Raw genomic sequence first — 20,132 nt, 5'->3', positions numbered from 1 at the left:
CCCGGATGCAATGCTTTCCCCCCTCACAATATATTTTTCTGGATCTGCCCCGAATAATACATATAAATGCAAGATTCCTTATGATCCAAAAGCCTGAAAAGACAAGATTATCAAAATTATATTATTATAAACTCCAAAAAACAAAATATGGCTTGAACACCTGCCAATCACATATTCATTAACGATGGTCGAATTGGGGGTAGGCTAGCTTGTTAATTTTGTTAGGCCTAGGTAGGTATGATGATGTTCCTTATTTATAATAATTTCTTAAATTGTGTATCTCTGTTGATATTTGACGGAGGACAATAATCTTGTGGTATCAATACAATGTAATGCTACATTTTTAATGTTCTTTCAAATGGAACTGTAGCTGCAAAGGAATTCCTTGAAGAATTTGAAATTTTTTCGTCATATACCTAGCCTACTTATATTTAGGCTAGACCTAGACCCTAGTAGTGTCCAGCCTGTATAGGCCCAGCCTATGCCTAGCCGAATACCACCGGAATGCCGGGCCTAGCCTACTAAATACTATCCAGGCATGTCCTAGCTAGGTAGGCTAGGCCTAGGAGGTCTAGCCTAGGCTACACCCAGCTGCCCTGACCTGACCCTGACTGACAGCCTTGTTCCAGTTTAGAAATTCAAACAAACAAGCATGAGTTATACCTTCTAAGCGACAATCCATTCATTTTAAACGCAGAGATGATAATAGGCTTCATCTTAGTTGCCATTTTTACACGAATTTCCTCCAGTTGGTTTATAGAACAACCATAAAATGTGACTATTAGTATTATCTATTTGGTGTTTACTTTTCATGAGTTGAGTTCATTTGTATATTTCGCGCGGAAACAACAAGAAAAAATATTTAAATATTTTAAAATATAAATTTTGGATTAAAAACAAAATTAAAAAACAAAAATAATAGAATACAATATATGCATATTAAGATTAATTAATTTTATAAATTTTAAACCGTTAAAGTGTTTGCTAAAAGCAAGCATTATCTTCATAAAGGTCAAGATAATCCAAAGGATGATGAATATTCAACAGAGTAGGCGTGTCTAAACGATGAAAGTCATTATCATGAAGAGCCACAACAACAAACACTACCACAAAACATCAACATAATAGTAACAATAGTAATAATAATAATAGTAGTAGTATAATGGTAGCTTATACACATCTAGATGTGTATAAGAGACAGTCTTCATTGCACTCTTCAATGGCTGCTTCCACTTCAGACCGACCAATCATAGCTGCTGTCTCTTATACACATCTAGATGTGTATAAGAGACAGATATATATACATATATATATATGCAACTTGAATAAGGTTAAAAGATTTGATCTAAAGCATCGTCCATCCTGTGTATGATTGGCGATTGGATGCGAATGAAATAAAAGAATTTTGTATTTTCTAAGAAGATACTTTTGGAACTTCGGGGTCGGTTGGTAGGCTATTTTATTTCGTTTTTAATTTTTCATTATTATCATCATCATTTATTGTCGTCATGGTACAGTACTTACATTTATTATTATTATTATTATTATTATTATTATTATTATTATTATTATTATTATTATTATTATTATTATTATTATTATTATTATTAATTATATTAATGTTATTATTACTGTTATTGTTATTATTATTACTATTATATATGCAGTATTATTATTATAGTCCTGCTGTCCACCGAGCCGGAAAACCTTAAATTAAAAGACAAGCATCCACAATACAACCATCCATGGAATTATTTTACAACTAACTCCACTCCATATATTATCTTTTTTCGGGTCAAACGGATGGTAGATAAAATAATTCTATTTTATTTTTATTTTTTTATTCTATTCCTTTAGTACATAGCTAAACATTACCAAAAGCAACTAATCACTGTCACATTTTATAGGTGGGATCCCTTCATATGACAACAGATGCTCTACATAAACACGCATAACTTACTATTCGAACATACACAGGCCTATTTATTTCATTTCAATGTTTTATTTAGATCAGAGGCACTCAAAATCATTTAGTGTATTCATAGAAAACAAAATAAAGATTCCTATGTACTACATAATATAACAAAAATTGCGTTAAACAAAACATGTTTATCTATTTAGATCCTCATTCAACAGTGAGAAATTTATTTAGATCAGAGGCACTCAAAATCATTTAGTGTATTCATAGAAAACAAAATAAAGATTCCTATGTACTACATAATATAACAAAAATTGCGTTAAACAAAACATGTTTATTTATTTAGATCCTCATTCAACAGTGAGAAACCCGCCACTTACAGAATGGAACCTAAACTACTTAAAATTATAGTACGAAAAAAATCATTTCAAATCGACTTCACAAGGCAAAAAAAAAAACAAAACAAAACAAAACAAAAAATAAAAAAAAAAAAAAAAAAAAAAAAAAAAAAAAAAAAAAAAAAAAAAAAAAAAAAAAAAAAAAAAAAAACAAAAGGAAGAAATTTAAAAATCTTGAAAATTTTGTTAGTAAAACATTAAACAATAAAAAAAATCAATAGAATTATTTTTATCAACACAAACATTATAAAGACTACAAATACGGGACAAGAAATCATTTTTTAGTAACATTGGCTCGACAAAACAGAACATTCAACTGATTACATTTAGAAAGGTGGGTGCCAACTTACAGCTCTAAAATGAATTGAAAACAAAGACTCTAAATCACAATCAAGAACCATTTTCCTCCATGATCAAACCTGAGTTCATACACTTACAAAAACTGAAGATCGAACAGCGAACCACGAGTGCCAAGCGAAGGAAGTGAAACAGGCATCGAAGGAGAACATCGACAAGTAACAAACGAAACGAACGAAACGGTCTCTAGGAAATACAGTAGGCCTAAACACAGGCAGTAGTGCTGCTGATGAGGCAGGTAGTTTCTTGAAACTTCATGAAAAGGGAAAAGCAATTGCCTTATTACATGCTTTCCACTTATCACAAATTTCGAATAACCACCTGTATCATGATCAACCCTACAATAAAGTAAGGGTAAACAAAACAAAATTAATTAACTCAGAAATAGGGCCTACAGTAATTGAAAACTATAATTGACAATGTGTCCTTAAAGAAAAAACACATATATATTATTTAGAAATTATTTAAAGATTATAGTCAGCCAAAGTGAAATGACCCCTTAAGTGCGTTTATATTTTTGTTATTTTTTGGATGTCCTTGACAACAAAAATAAAATGGTAACAAAAAGATAAAGAAATAATGTTGGATGAAATCCCCACAAAAGAGAATAAAGCTACAAATAATAATGGTAGCGACGGTTGGTAACGCGAATGATCGGTAATGGTAATGGTAAATTCTGAAATGGTAATGGTAATATTGCAATCATCATTATTAAAGAAATAATAATTCCTTTTTACACACCACCAAGCTCTCTCACTAACTTCCGAGCAATCCCTATAACATTAACATCCATGTAATTTAAAATTGCATGAAGTTTAAAGTACATGGATTAAAAATTTATTTTATATTATCATTGTTTTAGAAACTACAGCATTTAGTAATGGGCACGAATCGGCAGAAGATCGAACAAACAAGTCTAGTCACGTTCCAAATAAAAGCGGGAGCGCCACCTATAATACGTCTGTCGCGCATATCGATCGAGATTTCTTTTCTTATCCGCGAGGGTCAAAGTACATGCAGGGTACATTGTCAACCAAGCCGAAATGACTGAATTTGGAGACAAGGCAGTCTAGATACCGGACTATAAATTCGACTATAACTTTACGGTTGTTGTGGTTCTTAGACATCATTGTACTCTGGCTTTGTATATTAAGTATTGTATATTCTTATGTGCTTAAAAAATACGTAAATATTTCTGTTAGTTTTCGACAATGTATCATTAGTTATGTTGTATTTTTGACACGTAAATTTGTTCAGCAACTTGCTAAGCCTCCAATGATCGTCATCAGAAGGGAGGCTAGCGCTGCGATAGGCGTTGATCTCTCGGTTCAACTGACGGACTTTGTGGGTAAAGTAGAGGCTCGACATATATTTGAATGGAAATGTTTTCTACTTTTATTACTAGGCCTTTGCCTATGACATACACGTTATCAATACGCAGTTGTCATTTAAATTGAGATTATAAATAGGAAGATAAAAATACCGAATTTATGAATGAAGATAACAACGTTTGAATGCCCTGTGTCTGTTTTGAAGTCAAAACATAATAACGTCATGGATCAACCATGGGATCAGCCAAGATCTTTTCTAGGGAACGGGGTGCAGAGAGAAGAAGGTACAAGCCTTCTCTGTACAGCTATGTACGATTATGATGCATCAAATGACGATGAAATCTCACTCCGTCAAGGTGACCTTGTGGAAATTATATCTCAAGATCATTCGGTATCAGGTGATGATGGATGGTGGACTGGAACGGTAAAAGATAAAGTGGGAATCTTCCCTAGCAACTACGTAAGTCAGCCACATGTTTTACTACGCAACCAACAAAATGTTACTCTTCAAGAAATAGATTTTAAGGAGTTAATTTTATCCGAAGTAATCGGTGTAGGTGGATTTGGTAAAGTATATCGAGGCTTATGGAAGAATGAGGAGGTGGCGGTGAAGGCGGCAAAGTATGATCCTGATGAAGATATATTTGAAACTATATCGAACGTTAGGCAGGAAGCAAGACTTTTTAGTTTACTGTCGCATCAAAATATAATTTCGTTGAAAGGAATTTGTTCCAAAGAACCATGTGTTTGCTTGGTTTTGGATTATGCAAGGGGCGGTGCTTTAAATAGGGCATTAACTGGTAGACAGATTCCACCAGAGGTTTTAGTTGATTGGGCAAAGCAAATTGCCGTAGGAATGAATTATCTTCATAATGAAGCAGTTGTACCACTTATTCATAGAGATTTAAAATCCAGCAATGGTAAGTGCATTTTTATTCAATTTTAATATTAAGTTAACATAACATTATTTTTTTTTAATAACCATTTGATTGATTTTTTCCATATAGGTTTATACTTAAAAACCATACAATTTAGTATCTTTGTGGCATTCATAATTTAAACCCCTCATTCTATGAATTTCTCTAACTTTTGGTTTGTATCATAACTTTTATATTATTTTCTTATATTTTATATATTATATTTTGTAAACAATCAGTATATAATTTAAATTTTCTTTGAATTATGTTGAATTAGTACTGTGAGATCTTCCTGAAGCGTAAATTTTTAAAATATCTGAATTATTCGGAATATAGAATAGTTGTTTTTATAAATTCTGATTTCAATATTTCTGTGAGGAACAAAAAAAAAAAACTTTAAAAGACACAAAAACAGTCTTGAAAGCAATAAAACATTACAGAAAAATGACTAACTGGAATTTGAAGTATAGCTACATGCTAGAAAAACCAAAAAAAGTAAACATTCAATGAAATTTTGAAAATATTAAATGAGCTACAGTAAATGAAAGAATCATACGAAACATTCAATGAGATGTACATCAAAAAAACATTCACTGATTTGGAGACTATTGTATACTCTTGAATACATTACAGGTACAGTACAAGTTTTGCCAATTTAATGGTAAACAGTATTTAAAGAATGTAGCGACAGAAATTGTGTCTGTTAATTGGTGAGGAAAATGTTTTCACTTTCGAATTTTTAATTGATAGCTATCGACTTGAGTTACAGAGTAAATATCTGAGTGTTTAACCATGGAGTATAATTTACCTCAATGTTTTAACTAAGGTTCTTGCCTATATACTATATTTGTTGATGTGGGTTCTTGAGACAAGTCTGACAAAGTTAAAATTGTTGAAATGTTCAAAAACCCCATAGAGTTATAGGTATGTTGTAGGTATGTGTTATGGCCAAAATTTTGCATCTTTCAGATAGATATTGCCGCAATATTGCGGTAAGCATGCCAACATAATAACCGGTCTATGCTCTTTCACACAGCGCCTTTGTTACCACAATATTGCGGTAATCTTACAGTATGCTTTTCTGTCTGAAAGCTCCTATAGAATGGCCTAATATTAGCAGTCTAAATACCACCGCGCAATTGTTTTCAATTTTAACCTTGTTTATGCGTAAATGCACATGCCGGCTTGATTGCTGCATTATCAAGTACACCATTTCAGATAGAGCAAGGCAGTAACCGTCACCGCAATATTGTGACAATATTACTACGGTGCAAAGTGGCCTAAAATAAGGCAGCGTATTGGTGTACCAACACTTTCAGACAGAAACTCATGTCGGCGTGCTTACCGCAATATTGCAGTATTGCAGCTCTATCTGAAAGGGGCTTATCTGTGCACGTGTTGTGTAGTTTAAGAGTACTGTACTTTAGTCGGTTAGCCTTGCATTGTTGCTACATACTAGTAAAAGTCTTTCAGTAGCCCTGCCTGCATTTCCAAATCATCTTCTTAGCATGTCTTATACAAGCTATGATAGTCTGATCTAATTGCTGCATATGGTGGTTATGGATGAGTATTTAGGCTAAATAAAATTTATTGTTAATTTCACATGTAGGATTTTAAATTATTTTTAGTTGAGGGTATTTACTATTTGATATTTGCTATTGTATACTAGTGGTAAAAAGGCTTATATATAATTTTTTTCATAAAATAGAATGCGACCCATATACTATAGTGTGAATTTTGCATCATTGATTGATTTCTTTGTGATTGGTGGTTAACATTAACCTTCAGTCTCAAGGTCATAGCCATTCACTTCCTGTAAATTGTCATGATTTTTTCAAGTAAAAAACAGTTCCACTAACCCTCATAATCAAAACCGGTACACAGTGTAATCATGGAGGTATAATAATGTGGTTCTGAAAAAAAATCAATTGGTAAGTTGTTGTTGAGACAAAATTGGTGTCTTAGAACCATTAGTTGTGCACATAGTCTATATTAGGTCATACAGTTGTTTAGGTTCAAGAGAATACTTCGAAATTTATTTGTTGGGCGAGACTTTTTGTACCATGATCTGCGAACATGCTGCCTAATTTTTTATTTTTTTTTTTGTTGATTTTTGTTGAAAAAAATTATTTTTAGCCAATTAGCGAATCTGCTGCTACGAAAAAATGGAAATTTCTGTAAAAATGTAAGTTTACTCTATTTTTATTACACCTGCTGCTGCCTTGAAATCTTCAAAATTAAGATATTTCTTCCTAATAAAATATGTTCTCGAAACAAGATGTATAAATAAAGTCTTGCCTTTATCTTGCCAAAATCTTTTTTTTTTTTCTTGACTGGATCAGAAAGCAATTAAAAAAACTGATTGGTTATGACATGTGTTGTTTAGCAAGTTATTGATCCTACTGTAGCTGACACAGTATGCATAGAAGATGTTGTACATTATATCATCATGGCGGTACTAGACTACTTCTAGAGCAAAGGGCTATTGATTTGCAGCTTTCAACAAATTAAAGGCTCAATAAACTGAGAATTATAATTAAAATTGATTAGGAATATGGTGATTCAATATTTGGAATACCGTTCATAGTCCAATTTATGACTTAATTCCAGAACCCCTCTAATTTTAGATCACTTTTGTAAAAGTACAAATCTTCAATCTTTTAACACAAAAATTTAAAGTTCAATACAGTATGTGTTTTATGCACAGCATTCATGAACATTTTAAGGAATTATTTTCATGTGAAAATGGCACTCAATCATGTCCAGACAAACTGGCAAAAAACGAAAACATGCTGAAGCCCACAAAGTGGTCACCATCCATTTTAGCTCATGCCCAATTACATTACAACTAGAGCAGTCACTGCATACTGTAGAGTGCATACTATACCTCCACCCTGTGTCTGAACGCAGTACCAAAGTACGCAGGCCGTGATGATGGACGAAACTGCAGCATACCCTCAATGAAATAATAACATTGCCCATCGTATCCAGGCACATTATTTTCTCGAGTGCTGCAGCCTACCTGCAAGAAAATAATGGAATCGCCTGCCATATTCAGACATTGTTTGTTTTATTGAGCGCTGCCCTGAATACATGGGGCAATTCCGTAATTTTATTTTATGTTTGAGGGTAAAAAAATAGAATTTCCTTGACCTTGTCCTTTGACCTTTTCTTCTGAAAATTGAAAGGTGTTTTTCTTTGATTATTATGTAACATTCCAGTAAATTATATGATCCATTCATCAGTTTTTTGCTAACAGACAGACAGAAAGACAGACTCAAAAGACAGACGACAGTGAATACAACCTTTTTGGTGGAGGTAATGAATCGTAATAGATTTTGTATATAAAAACACATTGACCGCTGTTTTGTAAAATGGCAGTGGCTTGTTATAAAACACATGTTTGTTTATAACTAGCATTATTATGGTACCTTGTCACTGATTTTTTACTGCTCAATAAATCAAACCTACTGTTGATGGTGCACCTTCATCCTGGGACCCTTTATATAGAGGCTACAGTATTGTGGTGTATTGTTACAGCCACATTATTACCATTTGTACAATAGACTGCTCTGTGTTGATGATGCAGTGAGCATAGTATTGTAGTTATTAGTACTGTACAGTGATTCAAATATCAAACTAATTAATTGTCTAATACTTGTATTTACTGTAGGCAAGAATTTCTTGTACTGTATTTATCATGAGTTTTACATTGAAAAAACAATTTTATTTTTGGCTTGTTAGTGCACCCACTGCTGCAAGAACATAGAAATTTAATTCTTGCACTTGCAGTTTCCCTAAGGATCAGCAATAGTGGATCTGGTCATCCCTTGAAAATAATAAATTTACTGTAATTTGATCCTGTCTTTTGTAAGGTATAGTACTGTAGGTAGAGACACATATGAATGCCAGTTGAATGTAGGCATTTAAGTTTGTAGCCCATCAAGTGGCAGAGCGAATCAACACATTCTAACACCTCATCATCGTTATCATTTTCTTGTCATGATTGCTTGGGCATCATTGACTTTAGCACATTATTTCACACGATCCATGTTATTGCTTCACGTACAAGTAGGTCATCCTGGAGTGAGTCGTTATTCAGCAAGCTGGCTTTATATGCGAAAGGTGACCAACACTTTCTACGTTTAACTAAATAATAAAATTTAGTCCTCAAATAGTAACAAAAGATAATGTAATATAATACAGTAGGCTAAAATAATGATTATAAAACTATGATGCACTTTTCCAATTGTAATCCAGTTCCATCAGTTTGGATCAGCAAGTTAATATTTTTAGTCCCGAGACCTCGTTATGTGGCATATGACGATGAGTGTTCAATGTTTTTCTCCCACTGACTAATCCGGCTTCTTCAGGTTATGTACAGTACAGGTATAGACAATCTTTAATTAAAGTACATGACAATAGGCCTACAGTGGTGCTTGGCATATTTCTCAAAGTAAAAAAAAACCCATTTCAACAGATCAACCAATGGGCTAGGAAGTTCGACCTAATCATATGCTGAATTGAGTCTCCCTACAGTTTTGTTCCTTTTCATTGTTGATTTTCTTCTGTCAATCTTTTCATTATTGTTAATTTATTAAGTAGTATAATTTTATATTGTTTCATTTTTTAAAGTCTTTGTTTTGATGCATTTTATAGCCTATTGATTGATAGAAAGAATAAATGAATAATTCATGAACTCAGGTCATTGTCACCACAGCAATAAACACTACTTACAGTGGATTTTGGAAAGTGCAGTATGTAAATTTAGATGTATAGTAGATTAATTTTAATGGTCAGAGCAAAAATATTGCTTGCTGCATTGCTATAAGGAAGGGAATCTAGATACAGTAGGTTCTACTACACAATGCAAAATTTGACAGCCTTTTTAATATGGGCTCAGTAGAATGATGACAGTACATGTGAGACTGGCACTTTATACATTTTTGTTTCCCTTTTTATTGTTGAAATTTTATGAAGTCATAGCCAAAGTTATTTTTATGAGCATGGCCAAAGTCTTTATTTAAAGATTTTTGTTGTGTGCAGATAAACATCTAAAGGCCAACTCAGATAGCGTCGTACGACATAGCCCAACCGATTGATCGTTGTTGAACAGTCTTAAACCATTTTGAGAAATATTAAACATGTTTCATATTCTACGACACAACTGTACCCGACAGACCTATCGGGTCAGAGTTTAACTCACACCGACCTGACGCGACAATGTCTGAGTTAACCTTACCTCTCAAGAGTCAATGACAACTTTAAATTGCTCTTTATAAGTGATCAAATGTGAACATTAATTTGTCTTAAAACAAAAACAGTTTAATAATGTTGAAACATTTTCCATATTAAAATACTTTTCTACCCTCGTACCAAACTTTTTCCCCCAAAATGTAGATTATGACTCTCCATCAGCGTAGGCAGAAACTGTTTACGAACTGTTCACGAAGTATCAGAAAAGAAACTAACATTGAAACTTGCAATTAAAAATTTATCTTGATATCAAAACAACGATGCATAGTGTTTGTGAAACAGAGCCTAATACTTACGTTAGTTCTGCCTGATAATTTAGCATACAAGTACAATACAGCTTTACTGGTGGGCAGTTCGCTTGTCGTCATGCACCACCGGCTCCTTTCACCCAGTCAGCTGAGTCGCCTACTACTAACCAGTTTTCTGGCGAGAATCAGGCCTTTACTTGTTCATAACAATCCCCTTATTTGCATTTGAATATAATCATGGTTTGTTGAAAAGGGGCACTCTGGATCCATAAACCAAGAAAGTTTGTGAAAAAAATAAATTTCATAGGTAACGCTTTGGTTATTGATTAGATAGTAGACATAAAATTGAATAATCAGTAATACAGTAAGGTTATGGGATACTTTATCTGAAATTTTATATTGTTTGAATACAGGAATTGAATTTGTAAAAGTGCAATATACTTTACATGCCATACCTTTACATGTGACATTTGGGAGTGAGCCAGCAATGAATAGTAAAATGAATGAGTTTGGCAGGACAGTCAAAGGGTGGAATGTACAGTACAACAAATACATTCTTATTGTCAGATCCAATTTTCAATATTCCACAGTACCAAAGCTGCTACACTGTACTTTTGGTATAGTGAGGTTCAGCAATTACATTGTTCTTTCCAGTAGTATTTTTTTTTTAATAGTTTTTATACCATATTGAAAAGTGGATGTAGTTTAAAGCCCAATCTTGTAATTCCTTGGCCCAAAACCTAGGCTCAGAATATATACCGGGTTGGTGTCCGACGTGGTAGAGTTTTCTACCATATTGTAACTAAGTGAATGTAGTTAATCACATCCTTGTAATTCGTTGCCCCAAAACCTAGATTCATAAATACCGGGTTGGTTTTCCACCATAGTTTAAGACTTACAGATATGCAAAACACCTTGAGGGATCTGTGATATAGTAGGCACTATGACAGTTTCATTATTATTATTATTATTATTAATAATATTGCATGAAGAAAATTTCAATTTTTCATCCATATAATCATTTGTGACTACCATACTGTAGCCAGACTCAAATCAACTGGACTTTCCACTAGTATTGTCCCCAAAGAATGCAAGTAAGTCCAAGTGTTTCACACAGTTATTAGTTTTTTGTCCCTATCTGCTTCCTTTTTGTTTTTACTATACATAGTCTCACTTTTTATGCATAGTTTTTTTCAGCATTGGAATGATTAGTGACTGGAATAGCAATTTGCTAATAGTGATTATTTTCATAACTCTATTCATTCTTGTACAGCCTTCAGGTGTTTTATACTAGATCTATCAAGTTTTGTGTTAACTACCAGCATAAATTACCTGATTTGAAAAAGTTAACGGCCCAAAAAAGAGTCTCATGTTTTTTACAAATCACATTTGTCTTATTGCAATGTTGTTTTCGTGTTAGATTTAAATTCCACTCTGACTTGTCAGTACAGGTCAAAACACACAGTGGCTGTTTTAACTGAGTTTTAGGTGCGAACCATGTTTCTTCGGTGGAGACTAAGGTGTCGAATTATAACCGTACATACAGTACAGTATTTGTACGTCATTAAATATTGTCTAAGAAAATGAAAGTTGCATAAATTTTAGTGAATTAAGCCAAGGTTTGTCTACTATTTTTGCTACTTAATTGGTCTAAAGATAATGGGAGTACTCCAAAATCATAAGGTATGATCAGGCCTTAGTAATGTACAGCAACTAACTACTGAAATGTCAATGCACTTCGTCGCTAGGGCTATAAGTCTTTTGAGAGTTACTGTATGTGCCAAAATCAATTTCTCTCTCTCCACCAACACTATTGTACATCTCATAACCTATCTGTTTGATTACCATTCAATTACAGTTCAATTGCTCTATATATCAATTAAGCTACTGTCCAAATTTGTATGCTCCTTGATATTTTTACCTCCGCCAAAGGAGGTTATGTATTCACCGCTGTCTGTTTTTAGCAATATTACACAAAAACTAACGAATGGATCATCATAAAATTGAGTGGAACAGTATATTATATTCAAAGAAAGAGATGATTAAATTTTGGGAAGAAAAGGTCAGTGGAGAAAGTCACAGAAATTCATTTTTTACCCTCAATATAAAAGAAAATGGGATGGTCTGCCTTCATATTGTTCGGTATTTAGGCACAAGGCAGAAAATAATGGAATCGCCCATACACGGCCAACGTATTGTTCAGAATTCAGACACGGCGGATGTATGCACTACTGTACTCTAGTTATCAATTTATAATTCACAATCATTAAGTTTTAACATCATTTGATTTTCACAGGCCACAATAAAAATGGTTGTTGGACAGCATTTTGCCCACCTGTCTTCTGCTGTATACATAATCCATCATTTAAAAAATTTTTTTTTAACACGCTCTGTATTAACACTTACTGTAACATTACTACGTAAACATGTTGTCATACAAGTAGTACATTCTAATCAGTGCACTTATCATCTGGATACATCACATCTGTTGACCAATCACATGATGGAGAGCTTAGTATGTTACATTTTAATTGGTATCTTTAGGATGAATATTGTCTATTATCAAATAAACTTGGGACTACCGTCACTTGAGAAAGTCTAATAAAAGATCAAAACACACAATTGAACTTAGAGAATACAGTACATAGGAACAATACAAATTCCAGGCATATTTTGTGTGCAAGGTTTTCTGAGGAGATCATCATTTAAATAATATTTGACATTCATATTATTTTGGTGTTTTGGGTAGCTTCATTAATTCCTTGTTGTTGCCTACTGTATTTAAATTTAAACATTCTACACTCACAGTCCTATGGTTGGATTTGGATTTGAGTATAAATATGGCATAATCATATGGGCACACCACACAAATATTTAGAGATAATACTGCAGTGTCAAAAAAATGGATATGAACAATGTATGACCCTAGGATTTGAAAGCAAGCATCTTGACGACCCAGGGGCAGCGCTAGGAATTCCCCGACAAGGGGACCAAGCTCCCTAACAAGGGTGTCCAAGCCTCCCCGACAAGGGGGTCCAAGCTCCCAGACAAGGAGTCCACCCCCAGGGATGCCTAGCACCCCCTCTCAACGTTCCACCGTCGGGGAAATAATTGTATTGGTTATAGTATTCTTATTTAAAAAGGGTGATTTGATAGAAGACCATGCAAGTTAACAGGCCCCTGTCGGGAGTACTAACCACCTGTTGGAGGTTCCAGCCCCCTGTCGGGGAAGATCTGGCGCTACCACTGTTACCCATACGGTCGCGATAGTATACGGTACAACACCTCGCACATACGGTAGCACTGCTTGCACTAAACAGTTTTTAATCCCTAAAATTTGACAGCTTAGTAAGGCATACCAAAATTGTACTTTCGGTGGACGGGATTTCATTTTCCCAATGACCTGGCTAGAAATTCCCCGACAGAGGGGTCTAAGTGTGAGGTTCAGAGGTCCCTGTCTGGTCCTTTGTCTCCCTGGTCCCCGTCCGTAGTAAATACTTCATAAAAGTTTTTAGTGTTGCTAATAGAGAAGTTTTCTTCACAAATTGGGTTTTTTATCCTCCCTGGAAAGTAAAGACGTGGTATCATTGGCATAACATCCAATCCAAATGGACGAGGCAATCAAAGTAAAAAATGTCTTCTCATAATAACACAAACATGGAAATGATTTTAAAACTTGTGCTGCAAAGCTAAATTACACACAACTGTCTGACCCACTTTACTGTAGATAAGACAGTAATGGACAGATATATATAGTACTGAAGCTTTCGAGACGACGAATATCTCTTTTTAGTTGTTAACTCTATATAGGCCGGCAATGGCTGAAATAATATGTACTGTAGGAAGAAACATTAAATGTAGGAATTTTTAGTTGTACGAGAAACGATTTTCTTCCCGCTGTAGGCAACAGTACTTTGTGGTTGAAATTTGCTAACTACTACTTTCTGAAATATAAAAAATAATTAACTCTTATCCCTCAACATGATGCGTAAAATAAATCTATTTCCGATCCTTGTGTTGTACATCATATATTTGGAAAACTTATTTTTAGTAATTAGAAAAAAATTTCCTGTACATTATAGTAAAATTACTAATACCTGTACAGGTATAAATCACAAAATTATTATTTTATTTCCAACATTTGTGGTGGAGATGTGGCTTGGTGGTTAAGATGCTTGCCTTCCAATCCCAGGGTGCTGGGTTCAATTCCTGTCACAGCACATAATTTTTTTTTCCCTTACAATTAAAATATGCCACTCCCTAAGCAACTGTAATGAGACTTACTGACAAAGCATTTCATTTTAGAGGGCCCCTGAATATTAGCCAATTTTAGGATGCTAGGAAGGTCACCCGCTATGGTATAAAAAAAAAAAAAAACACGTCAGCTAAGATTTTTCTCTGTACTAACATCATTTTAGCTAAATTAGCTTGGAGGACCAGATTTTGAAAATCTTTTTTTAGTTTGCTGATAGCACTATACACAGGCTGAAAAATAAAACAAATTCTGTGTTTCCAAAACTAGTAAAATATTTTAGCCATTAAATATTTATTAATTTGTTCCACCAGTTTGAAGTATTGATTATATATTGAACTTCCGTAAAAAATTAGTAGTTTTTCTTTGTAGGCCTACAATTTACTATTTTAAGTAGCAAATTTTAATTTACTTCCTTTCTTGGAAAGCTACCTGGTGGCTTGACAAGACCACTAACAGGGCAATTCCACAAACCAACAGTGTAATTTTTAAAAATATTTATATAACATCATTATAATATAACATTCAGTGAATACTGTGTATGATGATGACCTTATTTTCTTTCATTTTGTGTCACGTGTTGTTCAATACTGCCGTCTTTTTTAATTGGCATTTCAAAGCCCACCACTTCAATTGTGGCATCATTCTCTCATGTTATTAGGAACTTTCTTGGTCAAGGCCTTACAATTCATACAAATTCAAAATTGTGTAAGTGGTACAAGGCCCTTAAATACTTTTCCCTGTAAATAACAAAATTATTACCAAAATATGCGAAATATGTTACATAGTCATTGGTAAATTCAATATTTCTTAACAGTGTCCTGTGGGCTTGTTCCAATCACTGGATTTTTTCCCCTTTAAATTCCTATATTATTCAATTCAAATGGAATAATATATGGAAAATATAAAATAAAATGAAAAATCTATATAGTAACTGGGACCTAGTCAATTATCAAGATAAACATTGCATTACTCTACAGGGGGAGGGGGGTGGAAATACCAGAGAAAAATTCCTGAGGGTGGGGCAGATACAGTAACCAGCCTAGATCTGTAAAACTAAATATTTTGCTGGTACTGTAGGAACAGTGTATTAAATACGATGGGCCTCCTTTATTTCCCTGAGGTGGTAGCGCAATGCTATTATTTACATGATTTAGAGTACAACCTGTACGGTAGATTTGAAAATATTAAAGCATTAAAATCTAACAGTGGATAAAAATACACAAGACCCATATACACCCACTTAACAAAAATAATGTTGGAAGGATAATATTAATTGGTGTTTTATTGAAAGCATTATAAAACCAACTTGTTAGTCGCATTTTAAAATACATTTCCAAGAAACATCTATTGTTTTCTTGATGTATGTTGCACTGGTACTTCAGCCCTTTTGCACAAATGACCCTCTTTGTCATTGACCTACATAGTATGATTGTCAGCTGATGTACAGAGTACTCTACACCAGTGTGGCCAGAAACGCAATACAATACAGTGTACTGCTTTATAGCTGAGAGAGATCTTTGTTTTATTGAGCTTACAGTAATTTATATACGGTAACTTTCAAGATTTGAGCTCAGTATACAATATTTATTGGTTATCAATTTTCTAACAGTAGCACGCATCAGACTGTATCCAAATGCTCCATCCCAAAAAAAAAATGAACAAAACAGAAATGAAAGAAGTTAATCTACAGTGTATGTAAATGCAAAAAGTACAACAGTACATGGCCTATAAATATGATAAGAGATGATTATCAATTACACAAGTTAACTTTTATTTTATACTGTAAAGTAAGTATAATAATTGGATACAAACAGGGTGTTCATACTGAGTAGCTGTAATATATAATACAAATACATTGTGGTGTGGATTGTTAATCCAATATGTAGTAATACTATAATAGACCTACTGTAATGATTTAATTAAGATGAATATGATTATGAACATTGCTCTTGTAAACACTGTAGACCTTTAGATGCATTTCAATAAAATACTGTATAACAAAAGTTTAGGTCAATTTGTCGTACTGTACAAAAGAAAATTGGAAATATATTAAATTTATACCTTAAGTGTAATGAATTGCCATATAGATACTGTATGAATAATTGCCATGGCACATTATATCCTTGTTTTAGTTTAATCGTTAAGAAAGATAGTTGAACTGCCCTTGCCTTGAGGAAGGGTGGAATTCCCTCACCCTTCGAATATGAAGTAATGTAATAATAATATTAAAGGAATTTAAAAAATAAAATGTAAATGTTCCACTGACAACTAGTGGTTGTTGCACTTCTGTACTAGTTCATCAGGATATTAATTTAAAATGCAAAACGTATTTGCTGTCTATAAATAAGAATACTCCTAGCATACAGTTATAGCATACTGTACTGTACTATTCACAGTTGACGGTCAATTATTGATGGGTAATTTGTTTGTCTAGCAATGTTTACACGTAGTCCAAAATCCTGGGTCATTGTACGCATAATATTGTCAGTAGTTATTAATGTTCATACTGTTTTAGCTAATGCTAAACCTTTAACAAGGTTTTCTAGGTATATGTCTCCTGAAGTACGGTATGTTATTAATGTATTTAACTACCAGTATATTTTTAAAATATGTTCCCATAAAATAACTAAATAGTGTCTGTTAAAAGATAAGGTAAGATGTACATTTGTACTGTAAGCTACTTTTATTCTCTAATTGTCAAAATCCAAATATCCGGATATGGAATTTTTGAACTTTGATGCCTATTAATACTGTTCTGTATTTTTGTCAAACTTCAATGTAATACTATTGTTGAACATGGTTAAATGTCAATTTTCTAAGCAGAGAACAAATACTGTATCAGTTACTGGCTGCTAATATCTGACTTTATTGACGTCACAATTTGTTTGTGTTGTACAGTACTTATAATCAAGGGGTTTATTTTTAACCTTTTGAGGTGTAGACTAGATCAAGGTGACTGGTTCCAAAAGAAAAAAAAAGAAATTTCATTGTATAAGTAAATTAATGTAAAGTTATGGTAGATCATTGAAAGAATAAATTTTTTTTATTGGTAGCCAACATTTGAATTCATTTTAAAAAATGCAAAAAAATAATGATATATAATTAAATTTCCAAGGCATTAAAACTGTAAACAAAGGAATGATATGGATTGTTGGATATAAATTTAGAATAGACGTAGCATTTAAATATGAAAATACAACAAAATAAAAAGTATAAAGTAGAAATTCTATTAAAACTATAAATCTATTAGGAATCATTATGGCAGCCTACACAGGTATGGCTGAAAAGGATTCTCCATTAGAGACTTACACTGAGTGAAATATGAATACAGTCATACTATCTAAATATATCAGAGAAAAAGAACAGGCACATAGTACAGTAGATTTAGTATTACTATTACTTTAATATTTGAAAGTGATGATAAAATCAAAAGATTATGATTATGATTATGATACAATGATCATAGATCTAATTATACCATATTTTTATCAATATTGTGTTGCAGCCAAGGGCTACTGTGTGTGGATTGTATTTTACTTTGTATACATTGAGTGAAATAATATATAAATGCACATTACTGCAAATGTATATCATTTAAAAAGAACTGACATTACTATTATTTTTTTTATGATAAAATACACAAAAGGTAGTAATAATAGTAAGTAAAAATATGAACTAAATAGTACGAAGAGGTTAATATCCATTGTAATGATGTTGCTAAATAAATTTTAAAAAAAAACATAGTTTGTGTTCCTTTTATGTTTTGGTAATTAAACATTGTATAGACAAATAAACAAAAAATTAACAACCAGAAGACCATGGAAAAGTAGTTCTTCTATTTTATAAAATAAAAACTGGATGAAACTCTACATATTTTGTTCTTATACTTATTAAGCATTTGTGGTACAGTAATAGATATTGTTGTTTGAATTCTCTTTGTACATTTATTTGAGGAATGTTTAAAATTGTTTTTGTAGTATTAGTACTTGGTCTATTGAGTGCCTGTATTAGTTGTGTAACCAGTGCAACCTATACCTTCAATTTTTGTTTACTATGATTATTACGGACTAACTTTTGTCACACGCATTTAACAATCGCTTTCACAGCACTTTGACCCTGACTTAGCATAGCTTTCCAAGTTTGTCAGACCATGAAAGTAAGGTATTCCATTGTTACTTTATACTAGACATACCATACCTAAAAATTCAAAGCCTATTATGTGCATGTAAGTGCAGTTGGCAGCCACAAAAATCACACGAATCATTGAAAATTAATTAATTTAATGAGAATTGTAACTTCTAGTTTATTGTTGTAGGATTTACTATTATAACAGGATGCTATAAATGATCCTCTATTTAGTGTAAGAGTGCAACAATGATCCTCAAAATAAGGCTACATTGATGTACAGTACAACAATTAGTACATTTGCAGCATGTTGCAATTAATGCTACAATTGGTGCTACAAAAATGCTACAAACAATCATTGCTACAAAGATATCTGCATTCTCATTGACATTACATTAATTAATTTTCAATGATTTTTGTCGCTGCGAACTGCACTTGTACAATACTAATAACCACTTGTCATTTCTAGGCTTTAAATTGACATACTTGCCTCTTGCTGTATTAGTTTGCATACTAAATGGTTGTAAGTAAGAGAGCAGCATGGATTTAGTTGGCTACAACTGGTAGTAGCCAAGTCTGTGTGCGCTGAACCGTGGAGATCCCTTGTTAACCTTTGGTACCCGGTTCAATTCCATCTACTGCTCTCCTTGTGTTCCAGTGGAGGGGAGAAATGCAAGTATAATAAAGTGGACCGTCATTCGGAAGCGATGTTTAAGCCGTTTGTTCCCTGTGTTTGTGAAGTAGGGCCTATATTTGGACTGAATAAATCCAGTCGGGGGTACATATGGTCAGTGGATGCTGCACGTGTAGTCGCGTGCGTGTGTTTTCGCACTTTGCTAAGAAATTAGGTGAATACCTGTAGCATTGTAATCTGTTGTAGAATGCTATGCTTGTATGTATATCGCATAACTGTTTAATATTATCACATTATCATTGACATGTGGGATGTTATCTGTTGTACAGAAGCATAATGCATTATTATACAGTGATACAGTAGTATTATTGTATGTAGAGTTAGTATCTTTGATAATTCTATACATTTAGTAATGCTTTCTCTAAGCTTTCAGAATCATCCATATTTCTTTGAAGCATTTGGAAGTACTCCTAAATAACATGTTTATTCCATTGTTGTAAAAATGTTCAATAATAATATGATTGAAAGATTACAATGGAATGCTGAAGCTGATGGAATATGAAAATTTAATCTCTTAATTTAATTATGTAGTGACTGAATAGTTATAAATCAAGTGGATTAGATTTAAGAAGCTATATCATTGATATCAGAGATCTTACTGGCTGAACAATTAGTTACTAGAGTAACAAATAT

At 33.0% G+C, this 20,132-nt stretch overlaps 2 protein-coding genes across 2 annotated transcripts in view; one reads left to right on the top strand and one right to left on the bottom strand.

Annotated features, from left to right (window-relative positions):
• The window catches only part of LOC117108449 (DNA polymerase epsilon subunit 2-like), a 9,967-nt gene extending 9,133 nt beyond the window's left edge, over window positions 1-834 (bottom strand). The window contains exon 1 of the mRNA XM_033250457.1: window positions 664-834. Coding sequence (XP_033106348.1) covers window positions 664-728 — 65 coding nt within the window. The 5' untranslated portion in view covers window positions 729-834. The remainder of the gene's footprint in view (window positions 1-663) is intronic.
• A 2,814-nt stretch (window positions 835-3,648) lies between these two features.
• LOC117108447 (mitogen-activated protein kinase kinase kinase 9-like) overlaps window positions 3,649-20,132 on the top strand; it is a 38,388-nt gene continuing 21,904 nt past the window's right edge. The window contains exon 1 of the mRNA XM_033250455.1: window positions 3,649-4,924. Within this exon, the coding sequence (XP_033106346.1) occupies window positions 4,168-4,924 (757 nt within the window). The 5' untranslated portion in view covers window positions 3,649-4,167. The remainder of the gene's footprint in view (window positions 4,925-20,132) is intronic.

This window comes from Anneissia japonica, unplaced genomic scaffold (genome assembly GCF_011630105.1).
Source record: "Anneissia japonica isolate Jap-2015-1 unplaced genomic scaffold, ASM1163010v1 scaffold3940_len624931_cov186, whole genome shotgun sequence".
NCBI lineage: Eukaryota > Metazoa > Echinodermata > Crinoidea > Comatulida > Comatulidae > Anneissia > Anneissia japonica.
This window is presented reverse-complemented; position numbering and strand designations above follow the sequence as displayed.